The following is a 14,257-nucleotide window of genomic DNA, read 5'->3' as shown; positions in this document are numbered from 1 at the left end:
TTTGTATGGCTTTTTTTTTTGTTTTTAAGTCAAACCGTCTTCCACATTGCTGAGCATGACCTCAACGTCTTTCTGGGAAAGTTCCTGGGGAAAGTAGAGCAGGTCAGATCTATGAGAGGACATTCCAAGAGCATCTTCTCAGGAGATTTGGGCTGCTTTGTATTACCCAGGATTCGCCTAGGTACCCCAGGTGGAAGATAGGAGTAAGTAATTATGACATCAAACTTTTTTCTTTACAGTGGCAATTTTTGACCTAATGTAACATACAGTGTTTGACCCCTTCATGACTGAGGCCCTTTTTTCATTTTTTGCACCCATGTTATATTCCACATTTTAGGCCTGAAAATGACGTAAAACCCCCCAACATTATATATTTTCTGAATGCCAAGACCCTATAGAATAAAATGGTGGTAGTTGAAAATTTTTATGTTGCGCAATATTAGCGCAACTCCTTATTAAACCCCAAAATTTAGTGACAAATTTAATTAAAGGGAAAAGGGATCCAGACAAGATAAACAGACCTTGCATTTTACTGCAATGTCTGCTTTGATCGGCACCCTTGCTTTAACTTTATTGCAAGCAGAAAAACAATGTAAAATCTGATTTCTAATTATATTATAATACGGACAAGTGCACTGTGCTATGTAAAATGAACTATCATTGCTAAACCTTGAACCAGGTAGCTAGTACTGCAAGACCAGAAGTGATATTTTCAGTAGGCAGCGTCTTGCCATTCCCTTGTTTCCACTCATCAGTTTCAGATATTGTCAAACATTTTCCTGTACTGTGACTTGTCCTGTCAACCTTCTTTCCTTTCTCCATCACCTTCTCCCCAACTGTGATATTATACTGTAATTAAATAGTTCACCTTCTACTAATGAGTCATTCATTTGTTACAGTTACATTTTACAGTACAGTCTATATTCTTTATCTGTGTAATGCTTAGTCAATGTTACAAGTAAACCTGCCACAAGCCTAGGCAATTCAAACGTAGTGTATGATGAAAACATGCATAACTATAGTGTACCTTAGTGAAATATACATTTCAATACATTGAGATTCATATATATATAGGTAGCTGTATTTTAAAGAAGAATTCCAGTATTTATTCAAATTAACCCTTGAGCTGTGGCTATCCCTGCACTGCAAGTGTTAGTTTTGGTCTAGGAGCGAAAATAAAGAAGATATGCCTAATTGATACTTGGTCCTGCTCACGTTTCTCTCTGCGCTCCGGCTGTGGTATGTCCCTCGGCATCATCACGTCTAATGGACCTGCATTAGACTTGATGATGTCAGAAATCCTTAGACCGCCAGAGCCCCGGGGATGAAGAGACTGCAGGGATTTTTTGCAGCTTGGCACGATCAAGGCTCAGGTGAGTATATTTTCTTACCTAGGCCAAAATGACCACTGAACGTTTGCAGTGCAGGGGTAGCCCCACTGCAAGGGTTAATTTGAATAAATCCTGGAGTTCCTCTTTAAATCTAGACCTTTCCTGTAAAAATTTAGTTTATTTTCTTTTCCGATATTACATATAGGTCATCCTATAGGGGTAGACCCATTGAGCAAAAAGAAGCCTCGGGAGCTCGGAAAAGTAGGGTAAAGCTCAACAGGACAAGTTTCTAGTGTCAGCTGCCTATATTTCTGCATTAACTGAGTGATTTGAAACACCATTGTCACTGAAGTTAACCCCTGCTTATCCATTTTTTTATGATATGCTCATTCTGAATAGTCCAAGTGTGTGACAAGTTTAGTTTAAAAATGTTTGATGTTTCAGTGTGTGCATCAGCCAGAAAATATATACCTTACAGTATTGTTTAGAGCCGGTTCCTTCTGGATATTTTAAGTCACACTTCATACCAAGTTACCATGATTTTGATAATTTGTTACAATTGAATAATTGTTAGATTTTGATTTCATCAAACAGAGAAATTCTATTTCTATTTTTCTTTACAGACTTGATATTGCAGCCTCATTATCTGTGTGCTGTGCTGAACAGCTGCCTCTATTTTCCTATTGATGTCAGTTTAGGAATTCTCAGGGGCCTTATTGATCTGAATACTGAAAGGTACTGCAATGTTTCCCTAAGGGTGGGCAGATTTAAACAGATGTGCATCTGTTTACATCTGACTCCTTTTAGGTTTGCCGGAATTTATCAGAACTGAAGCAGACACAATCTGGAGCAGCTGTGCATTACAACCAATCAGCTTCTCTCTTCAGTTTGTTCAGTTAAGATTTGAAAATGAAAGGGAGAAGCTGATTAGTTGCCATGCACAGCTGCTCCAGATTTTGTCTGCTCCAGCTTTGATAAATTCTCCTCAATAAGTTTGCATCCAGCTTGCACACCTAAACAGAAAAAAATGGATGGTAATGGATATAAACGGATACACATTCATTTACATCCGGCATACATGTAATCCCTATGGGTGGTTTAACTGGATGAGCAGTGCTAAAAAGATCAAATAGTGAACAAATTGAACTATTACCAATAAATTTGTGTTGAATATCCGTGAAAAGTGATTAAATAAAATAAAATGAAATTTACCCCTCGTGTGACGAGTGATGACTTCTATTAAGCCCTGTTCACATTGAGCGATTTATCGTGCGGTAATTCCCGCGATATCGCGGCAAATTACCGCGCGATATCGCGCTCCAATGCATTTCAATGGGGCAAAGGGTCCTGCTGTCGCGGGTCGTGTGTCGCTACAGCAGGACCCTTTTTGGAGCGGATTTAGCCGCGATTCAAGCTTGCTCAATGCAAGCTTGAACGCGATATCTCAGGGCAAATCTCGCGATGTCGCGCAATATGCAAATCGCACGACAAACGCGCGATTTGCATATCGCGCAGTGGGAACGGGGCCTTAAGGTACAACAAAGTGTTAAATTGAAAGCTGCCGCACAATAAACCCGTAGCTCTAGAATGTATCAACCGCATATACAGCGCTACTATTCAATCAGTGGTCATTAAAGTGTGTACATCAAAACTGTTTTACCAAACAATTGTGTCACCTATTACAGTGCTAAATCGCAAGTGATGGTGAGAAAGAAACAATTCAATTATAATGGAGGAGAATAATTATATAATCTTGGAAACCCATTATAAAGAAAAGAAAAAGGGAAAAGGATGGAGTAATTGAATCGATGGGCAGGGAATGATAGCCCCATAGACACACAGGGTTATGAAACTACAGAAGAGGTGGTTAAGAATAAGGATAAAAACAACACGGCTCCCAATCATTTTTTAGGATTCAACCAAGGATATCCCCCCAGAAAGAAAGCTCCCCCCAGGCAGCAAACAGACTGGGTGACACACCACTGGGAGGACCCCATTCAGGGAAATACAAGGGGATACCAAGTTGGTTACAGGAATCACAGGATGCAGGAAAGAAGGGGAGGTTTAATACCCGGAGGAGGGAGGGAACCTTGGAGATCACCTCGCCCATGGACAGAAGACCGGTGGCCCCAAAACAGAGGAGGAGAGAGTGTAGGAGAGCAGGAGGGTACAGTACAAGAAGGGGATGGGGAGCGCAAAGGAAGGAATTTTCAACATAAGCTCTGTTACATTAACTAATGATGAGGAAAAGGTTTTAAGTTTAGGTTTAAAGTATGCTCCAATTAACAACTTGAACAAATTTGAAACCTATATAGACATCCAAAAAAACATTAGAAAATTAAATATTAAAAAGTATTACGCATCTGTACCAAAAGTATCTACAAATATGAACCCCCCTGTGAATAGAAAATATATCAAAACCCCCCTAAAAAATCAATCGATTTTTAATCCCAAATTAACCAACAATCACTTCATTTAAGTCTTTAAAAACCTTGTGGAAGAGGATATTAAATCTTTACGATTTAAGAACATTCAAAATCAAGCATTTATAATCAGGGGACTCGAAGAATATGAAACGAGGAAAGAAATAGTGATCAGACCTGCAGACAAAGGGGGAGGAGTAGTAATAATGTATAAATACTATTATGAAAATGAAATGACCAACATACTGAATACTCCCGACACTTACAAAAAACTGAAGAAAAAACCAACACAGGGCTGTAAGAAGGAACTAGAATCACTAATCAATGATGCTTATAAAAAAAACATTCTATCAAAAAATGAAAAAGACTACTTGGTACCTTCAGTTGGCCGTATGCCTATTATTTACTTCCTTCCAAAAATACACAAGGATATAAAAAATCCACCAGGACGCCCCATCGTGAGCGGAATAGACTCCCTAACGGCAAGACTGGGTGAATACATCGACTATCACCTACAACCACTAGTAGGACAAACTAAAGCCTTCTTAAAAGACACTAAGGATATCTTAAATATCCTAGAGGATGTTAAGATCAATAAAAATACAACAATGGCGACCATAGACTTTAATTCATTATATACTGTAATACCTCATCAAGGTGGCTTAGAAGCTGTGAAATGGGCATTTGAGACATTTGCCAATTATGAGGAAGAGCAAAAAGACTTTATCATGGAAAGTCTACGATTTGCTATGATGAATAATTTCTTCTGGTACAAAGGCGACTATTATCTGCAGAAGAAGGGAGCTGCCATGGGTGCAAAATTTGCACCAAGTCTGGCAAATTTGTATATGTCAAGGTGGGAGGAGAAATGCATTTTTAAGAGAGAAATAAAAAATATAAAGTTATGGAAAAGATTAATCGATGATATCATAGTTGTATGGGAGGGCGACGTACAATCCTTACAGCTATTCATCGATGAACTTAATTCCAACGATCACAACCTCTCCTTCACTAGTCATATCAGCGATAGAAATATTACATTTCTGGACCTTGATATTACAAAGAATTAAGAAAGATTTACTACAAAAACATATTTCAAACCGACATATAGAAATTGATATATTCCTATACATAGCTGCCACCATCCAGTCTGGCTTAAAGGGATACCAAAAGGGCAACTAACTAAAATAAAAAGGAACTGTACCAAAGACGAAGATTTTTATAAACAAACTAATATGTTAATAGACAAGTTTAAAGAAAAAGGATACAGAGAGATGGAACTAAAGACTGCAGGAAAAGGTATCAAGGAACGATAGATTGGAATTAATAACACCTATACAGAAATTCAAAGATCCACCCCAAATAGCTTTTATAACAAATTATTCAGCCCAGTACAAGTTGCTAGAACGCATTTTTAAAGATCACTGGCATATACTTAAAAGAGATAAGGTGCTGGGTCCTATCCTACCGAACAAACCGAAAATACTTTACAAAAGAGCTCCTAACCAGGTATTACTTTATTTAATGGAGTAAGTTTCTATCCCTGCAAATATTGCGTCTGTTGCAGAACAACAGGAACTAAGAAAAAAATCTCCTCTTTTAAATCCACATCCACCAACAAGGAATATAAAATCAAAAAATTTGTCTCCTGTCACAGTAAGTTTGTGACATACCTACTAAGCTGCCCTTGTGGCTTACAATATGTAGGGAGAACGACTAGAATGCTTAAAAAGAGACTAGAGGAACATATAACTAATATAAAAAACGGTTTCAACAAGCATAGTCTCTCTCGACATTTTAAATTAATCTATAATATGTAAACAATTAAAGAATAAAAAGAATACTAAAAGATATATCTAGAATCATCATCCTGTGCAGTTGGTATACAAGTAATGCGATTATTTTAAATATTTTAAAGGGTTATATAAATTATGTATATTGATTGATTTTATTAATATTTATGTTTTATGTGTAATTAAAACGGTTTATGAGGTAATGCGATATTGTTCTCTATATGCAATTGGTTTGATATATTATTTTATACACCATTGTTTTAATGTTTTAACTGATCTATTAGTAATTCTTAAGGACTAGCATTTCAATTTTAAAAAATTTAAAAAATAAACAGTGTTGAGTTTATGTGGGCGGATGTCTGAACGAATTCCAGTTCACTGGGCTAGTGAGTCATCTTTTAACCCACCTGTAGAGTGAGTCATCTATTAATCCACCTGTATATTGATTTAGACACACACTATATAAATGAGGATTTGGTATGGTAAATCAGACCTGCATGCTCCCCTGAGGACGCCGGTGGTGATGAAACGCGTAGGGGCGGGTCTACCATACCAAACTTGATTGTTGTTAAACCGGCCGGACGTGTTTTTATTGTAATTAATATTTTATTTTCGAATAAACTCCTGGAAATTATTGCACTAGGAAGGACCTTTTTCTTTGCATGAATGAATGAACATTCTATACTTAGAAGAGTGACGATCGGGCCAACGTGCTCCGGTAGACAAATCGTGTGGGGCTGTCTGTTACAGCCAAAAACCTGTGGTGAGTACGCAATTTAAAGGGGTATGTGTTGACTACAACACAATCCCCAGAAAAACCATTGTGTAATCACTGAACACTGGAAGGTTTGATCACCCTCACCCAAACGGATTGAAATAATCACAAAGACTTTATTTTTCGTTTTGCATATTTTTATTTTTTATTTATACTTTTTCTTTATATTTTTCTTTATTATTTGTTTAATATACAGAGTTAACCCTTTACAGAGATCATTGTTCACATATTTTTGCGCACAGAAATATATCATAATTGGAAGAAAATTGTTTATGAATAATATGATAACACCATAGTTTATTATTCTATTTGTGGATCACATTAGTACCAGAGTTTGACAATTTTCTGTCACGGTTTATTTTCTTTGATAATAATTATTGTTAAACACCATTGTTTCTTTCTTACCATCACTTGCGATTTAGCACTTATTGTACATAGGTGACACAATTGTCTGTTAAAACAGTTTTGATGTACACACTTTAATGACCACTGATTGAATAGTAGCGCTGTATATGCGGTTGATACAATCCCTATGGGTGGCCAGATGTAAATGGATATGTGTCCATTTAAATCCATTTACATTCTGTTCAAACCTGAATGGAATAAGAACAGGCATGGATTTCACATATGTGACATCCGTTTCTGTTCTCCTGAGTCTCAACAGGGGATCCCCTGCTGAGACAGAATGGAGGTGCCCATGTAAAAGAGGCCATAAAGTGGCACTAAACGCAGGAGTTAAAGAGGATCCACAACAATCTTTGTTATTTTCATTGGCTATATTATGAGGAACTACGAAATGCACTTTACTTCATCGGAATGTGTGTGTTAAAACATAACTGTGTAAATGGGCCCGTCTTTTTTGTAAAGTGACACTAAACTCAGGAGTTAAATCTTAAAATGGTATACAATGACCCTAACTATTACAAAAATGCATCTTATTTGTGTATCACTCAGCTGCAGATCCTCAAATCATCTCTGAATTGGTGCTGACACTGTCGTTCCTTCTGGAGGGTGGCTACTTTTGTTCCCCATGGTCCCTGTGTGCGTTGTAAGCTGTGTGCAAATCAGAAATGCTGACTACCACCGCCAACTATGGAGGACTACAAATCTCAGCAATACATTATACAGCAATGCAGAATGGCACCAGCTATTGAGGACTACAAATCCCAGTAATACATTATACAACAATGCAGTAAAATATGAAACTACATGTGTGTGCGCTCCAAGCTCACTCATGTGATGGACTACAATCTGATAACAAATAGTAAACTAAACGGGAGATTGTAGTCCATCACAGAAGTGGTGAGTGAGCTTGGAGCAGTGGCTACTTCACAACACACACAGAGACCATGGGGAACAAATGTAGCCACCCTGCAGAAGAAAGGACAGTGTCAGCATGAATTCAGAGATGATTTGAGGATCTACAGCTCAGTGATACACTTATAATCTACATTTTTAATGAATAGTTAAGGTACTTGAATGTCTTTTTAAGATTTAACTCCTGAGCTTAATGTCACTTTAAATGTAATTGTAGCCTAGTTCATGCTCAGACATTTCATATTTACATTTGACCTTTCCTTCTGTATTTTGTTACTTACACATTTGTTCAATTCTACTTCCACCTTTTGTAGTTTACTAATATTAAAAATGTGTTAGTTGAACCTTCCTAAAATGGTGTGTTCACTACCAAGGTGTGTTCACTACATCACCGTCACAAACAACATTTATGTTCTTGATTAAAAACTTTTTCCAACTTCTAATATTTTGCCTGAAGACTGAGCTGTTAAATGCATTATCTGCAGTTCTAGACTGCTTGCACTCATCAACCATACTTACCTCATACTTATTTCAATCAAGAGCCAAACAGAGGCGGATCCAGAGTCTCGTCACGGGGGGAGTCTCACTGCCAGAAAATAAGGTGTTGCTTACAGAATTGCCAAGAGGCTGTTCCGGGTCTCAGAGGGGCTATGTGGGGTCTCAGGAGGGCTGTGTGGGGGTCTCAGGAGTGCAAATTACCACCAGCTATAAAGAACTACAAATCCAAGCAATACATTTTACAGCAAATCAGAAATGCTGACTACCACCGCCAACTATGGAGGACTACAAATCTCAGCAATACATTATACAGCAATGCAGAATGGCACCAGCTATAGAGGACTACAAATCCCAGTAATACATTATACAACAATGCAGTAAAATATGAAACTACATATTCTGTTGCTCCGGGTTCGCTGCCTGATGTCTCCAGGGTCTCAGGAGGGCTGAGTGGGCCCTCAGGGAGATGTGTGCTCTTAGGTGGTCAGTGTGGGCTCTCAGATGTCAGCATGCCAGTGCATGCTCTCACCAGGGGTCCAGAGAGTCTCTCTTTGGGTGCTGGCGCAGCAGCAGCCTGATGTCTCAAGGGTCCCAGGAGGGCTGTGTGGGCTCTCAGGTGGTCAATGCAGGCTCTTAGGTGGCTAGTGCGGGCTCTCAGGTGGCCAGTGGGGCTTTTCAGGTGGTCAGTGCGGGCTTTCATGTAGTCAGTGGGGCACTCAGGTGGTCAGTGCGGGCTCTCAGGTGGTCAGTGGTTCTCTCAGGTGGCCAGTGGGACTTTCAGGGGGTCAGTGCAGGCTCTCAGGTGGTCAGTGGGGCTTTCAGGTGGTCAGTGTAGGCTCTCAGGTGATCAGTGGGTCACTCAGGTGGTCAGTGCGGGCTCTCAAGTGATAAGTGCAGGCTCTCACCAGGGGTCAGGACAGTTTCACATCCAGATGTGGCTCTCTAATTGATCGTCCGATTGCTCCTCACTAGGCCCCCGAGAGGCCCCAGCAAGTGGCTTTCTAATATGGTTGATTAGAGGGCCGTGTCTACCCGATCTGGGCTGGCCAGGGCTAGCAGTGCTGGTGGCAGAACAACGGCGGAGGGAGGAAACGACCGTATCTTGGGATGGGGGGGTGATTGCCACGTTGCCTCCCCCCCCTCGGATCTGCCACTGGTGCCAAATCACCTCTCAGCTGCTGGTCCAAGTTGTGTTATGCCAGCCAACCCTGACTTTTTTGGGGGGACTGACTTTTTTGGGGGGGCTCAAAGTATATTTTTGTAAAATATTAATTTCTACATCTAGTGGAAATATCAACATTTTAGATTGTGTCTGTTAATGAGAATGAGTTTTATTGGTATACTTGGGGACCAGTGAAACTAATGAGGCACACTATCAATATCCCTGAGTCTTTTATTACATTTTCCTTCTGAAAACATATTGTCTACAGATTGCCAGTGACCATCGCTTTAAATACAACTTATGCTAGTTTTGTTTTTGGCCTTTTATCTTTCAGTAAGAGAAGATATGTACAAAAAATGAAATGAGTTACTAATTGTTTTTCTTTTACAGTGCTGAGTATCGGTGAAGGTGGATTTTGGGAGGGTTCGGTGAAGGGTCGGAGTGGTTGGTTTCCAGCAGATTGTGTAGAAGAAGTGCAAATGAGGCAGCCGGATCCAAGACAAGGTAAGAGGCTTGCTAATAAAGACTTGCACACAAAGGCTATGTGCACATTCAGGGCATACTGTACATGGTAGGGTTATTTTAACAGTGTTTAGTTCTGTTTCATATGAGTCATATTTCTTAGCTATGTCCTACAATTTCTAATATAATAACAAAAGAAAAGTTGCTAAGAAAATGTAAGAACCACAGGGAATAAATCAATGCCCACATAAGAACCCTCTTCTCAGTTATTTTAGACCATAGCATAGCTTGTACATACAACAAAATAAGTAACCTTGGCCTTACAAAAACAGCATGAGAGTCAACAGATGTGAATTCAGCTCAGGGTATTGTAAGATTAATCCGTCCATATGGATTTATAATTTGATTATTTTGACTAACTGCTATTGAGAAATGTAGTGATGGACATGCAGCCGTTCACTAATTAGCCAGAATTACATGTTTTGCTAAGTCTAGGTTAAAGTGTATCTAAACTCAAAAACTAAAATATGTATTATATTGCTGCTCACTAGACCCTAAATATGGTGGCTGTGTTCATTTTATTTTTATATTTTTTTAACTTTATTTTCACCTGGTGATCCTGCCAGTAACACACTTCCTGTCCTAGGGTGATAGTGCTCTCTCATTGTACTGTAACTATGGAGGAGAAGCATTGTCACAATAGCACAGGAAGTGTGTGAGGACTACAGAACACCTGCCTTTAAACCCTGCTCTGTTGAGATAACCCAGAACGGGGTGTCTGGCAGAATCAACAGGTTATTTTTTTTTGCCTATATCAAACAGATATAACGTAGTACAGGTATTCCTCACTTAACGACTGAGTTCCGTTCCTACGACCAGGTCGTTAAGTGAGGAACTCTATACATTAGTGTACTGCATTAGTACAGTACTGTATAGCGTTGCCGATGCACAGTACCGAACAGTGTACTGTACATCGGACAATTAAAATACTTACCGGCACCCGCAGTGAAGATCGGAGGACACCACTTCCGCCGGCGACACGGCGCACTGACGTTGACGCGCAAGCTCTGAGGTCAGAGGTCGATCGGCGGTCCGTCGTAAGTGCGAGTGGTCGCAAAACAGGTAAGTCGGTAAGCGAGGAACATCTGTACTTTCAATGGTATATTTAACAGACTGTAAGAGAACCAATAAGAGACATTTATTGTCAGAGTTTACATACACTTGCATGTATGTGTAATTCTGGAAATTAAATATGATGTGGTTTGTCCTTTCAGGTAGCTCTTTTGACAAAAAACAATATACTTGATTAGACAATACTAAAGATGTTGGTCTTCTGCTGTTGAATAGTTAGCAGTGAGATCATCAATTTAAAGTGTATCTAAAACGAAAAACTGAAAATGTAATATTTGCAGCATACCAATCCTTAAATATGGTGACTGCATTCGTTTTACTTTCTTGAGGTGCCCATACACCTTACAAATATCAGCCGATTATCGTTTGCGATCGCATTTTCCTCGGATATTCGCAAGGTTGATGGGCAGTGTGCAACCGCAAATACTGTACAATCGTACGACTGTTGACATTCCAGCAGGCTAGAAAACCTCTGTCGAATCGTACGAAATTCGCAAGGTTGGTGGCGTTCTAGTACGTCAAAAATTGCACGATTGACACCGCTCATGCGCAGACACAAATCTGTGCCGTCAATTAACGGAAAAAAAAAACGACCACTAATTGAACTGGGCGATGGACGGTGCATGATGGTGCCGCCGTACGAAAATGGTACAACGGTTCGTTCATCGGACGAAAATATTCGTTGGATGATTGGGGGCGTATGGGCAACCCTTGGAGAGCACCAACCTGTGGAGAGTGTTGTGTTAGATGTACTAGCAGATTTAGATGGACTTGACTAACAAATTGAAGCTGAACTCCAGATAACACTCTTTCAATAGTTACCCACAACCTTTTTTTACATAAAGGTTTTACATTAATGGATAAAAGCTGACCATTGTAAGCACCCCTGTTAGTGTTAAAGGGTTTTTGTCTAAACCCTCTATCTGCCACATTTGCTGGACAGCTTGTCAAAGGAAGTTGAGAAATAAAAGTCTCACTAGCTGGATCACCAGGTAAAAATAAAGCAAAGTCTAAAAAGGGAAAACTAGTGCAGCCTCCCCTTTTAAGAATTGGTAAGCTGCTTTATTAAGCTTTAGTGTGTTACATGTTTGCTTTTGGGTTTAGATGTGCTTTAATCAATAAAACCAATTACTACATTTTGTTCTGCTACACTGTGACCTGCTTCTCATATGACAGATTACTTTGGAAAGCTGTGCTAAAAGAAACCTGGAGGCTACCATTGCTGACCTGCTTATTAGAAATGCTAGCTGCCTGGCTTTAATAATGAATTATTGACTTCCACCATTGAAACCAAACTCTTGATCTGCATGCTTATTTCAGGTCATTTCAGGTCAGGTCAAGACAATAGATCATTATGACACCCCGACAACTAGCATTTTTAAATAGCAATGGCAGCTTTGACGTTTCTGTCAGCACAGGTTTCCTTTCGGGGCAGTTATTTTATGTTGTAATATGAAAATATTCAAGCAAGACACTGTTTTCTTATGTAGCAGAGTGGCTTTCAGAAAACCATTTAAGGTTTAGTTAGTCATGTACGTTTCGTTATGCAAGCTGTCTGTTAGAAAGATATATAGAAATGTACTGTATAATGTAACACTAACATCCTATTTTTGTTGCACTAAAATAGTGGTTTACAGTATGTATGTATAACAGCATTTGGTTATAAAATAATATATAATAACGTGAGCTTGTAAAATATTAAAGATTTTATGTTTTTTCCTTCATTGTCCACGGTATGTCATAATTTGGTTTTTCAATTTAACATGCATTTTGTGGTCAGATCTTCCCCTTTGTGCATTATGGTTTGAAGGAGGATGGCACCAAGGGCTCTATTGAGAAAGGAGGATTCTGGTTGTACAAATGTTTTTTTCTTCATTTCAAAGGAATTCTCCCTTTTGCTGTAATTTCAAGTCTCACCATTAACAGTGCACGCTGGCACCATGTTTGTTGCTGTTACCTGCCAATATTTACCTTGGAAAGCCTACTTGGAGAGTGTACTGCTTGTCTACACTTCGCCTCTTAACTACATCACTGAAATTAATCATCTATCACATAGGAGGCACAGTACAGACAAGCAGCAAAAGCACTGTGTTTGTGTAACTTCCAACAGGCCATGTGGCCTGATTGCCTAGTATGCATTCACTATCGGTTAAATTAGACGCAATGATATTGCCATATACCAGTATTTGATGGTATGTTAAATTGGCACAAACAATTTTAACGTGACACCACCTCTAATATTATTGTGATTGTTTTGATTAATATTTGCTTGTTTCACATTTAGGGGGTTATTCACTAAAGAGCCGAAGGATTAATCTGAACCTTCGGCTAATCCTTTGGTTCACTTCGGCTGCGGGAGCCCTTCAGTTCACAATAGCCCGTACAGCAGCCGAACCACTCAGCCGGGCCGAAGCATATGCGTTCGGCTCGGATGAGCCACAGACAAAGCCTTAGTGGGGAGAACGGTCTGCCGAAACACACCCAAAGACTTTTGTTCGCTTGGGCGAACGTGTTCTTCACTTCGGCTCAACCGAACAGGGTCGGCTCCCTTCACTTTGAGTCAGTTATTCACTCGGATGCCTTCGGCAGCTTAGTGATTATCCCCATTAGTGGTATGGGTTAGATGGTATGGTTTTTCGGGTAGGTTCAGGCATCAGGCTATGGGTTAATTTAGTAGAAGAATCAGTTTATCATGGGTGTATTTATAAAGAATTTGCAGAGCCATTTATTCTGCAGAACTCTATGAATATTTGTTATGTGTGACTGGAGGCAAAAAGAAACGTTCTCAGTATAATTTCTTTCCAAGTTGAATGTGATATCACAAAATATACCGCATTATGGCCACTAGATGGAGCGGGGGAGCATAGGAAAGAAGTATTTATTTGCTATGGTCCTCTGAGCCATCTAGTAGCTATAATGCATTATTTTCTAGATGTTTCATTTGAGAATATTATGAAAATTTAAATTTTTGCCTCCATTCGCATAGAACGAATGTCCATAGAGTTTTGAATCTGCAAACTATTTATAAATACATCCCTTGGTGTTGCAGGTGTTATAATTGTGTTTTGGGGCATGCCATAATTAGTGCCGAAACTTCCATGTACAAATAACTGCTTGCCCAAATAATTCAATATTGCCGAATGGTAAGAACAAACATGGTTCCTGGTTGGTTAGCTGGTGTTTATCCCTTTAAGAGAGCAGCAAATAAACCTAAAAAACAATGAAGTAAAAATACAGCTTTCCCAGTGGAACTTCTTAAGGTATCTGACACATTCACTTATAGAGGCATGAGAGAAAATGTGGGCAGATTTGAGAAAAAGGGAAATAAGATTTTTCATTTAAACACAACATAAAAACTAAACACT

At 39.3% G+C, this 14,257-nt stretch overlaps 1 protein-coding gene across 3 annotated transcripts in view; it reads left to right on the top strand.

The window, feature by feature from the left end:
• Positions 1–14,257, top strand: part of SHANK3 (SH3 and multiple ankyrin repeat domains 3) — a 281,977-nt gene that overhangs the window by 217,069 nt on the left and 50,651 nt on the right. For all 3 annotated transcript variants that reach the window (XM_018564419.1, XM_018564418.1, XM_018564420.1), the window contains one exon: positions 9,690–9,803. In XM_018564419.1, coding sequence (XP_018419921.1) covers positions 9,690–9,803 — 114 coding nt within the window. The remainder of the gene's footprint in view (positions 1–9,689; positions 9,804–14,257) is intronic.

The sequence above is a fragment of the Nanorana parkeri genome, unplaced genomic scaffold (assembly GCF_000935625.1).
Source record: "Nanorana parkeri isolate BGI_ZX_2015 unplaced genomic scaffold, ASM93562v1 scaffold749, whole genome shotgun sequence".
Lineage (NCBI taxonomy): Eukaryota > Metazoa > Chordata > Amphibia > Anura > Dicroglossidae > Nanorana > Nanorana parkeri.
The sequence above is the reverse complement of the archived record's forward strand: the minus strand, read 5'-3'. Positions and strand labels throughout refer to the sequence as shown.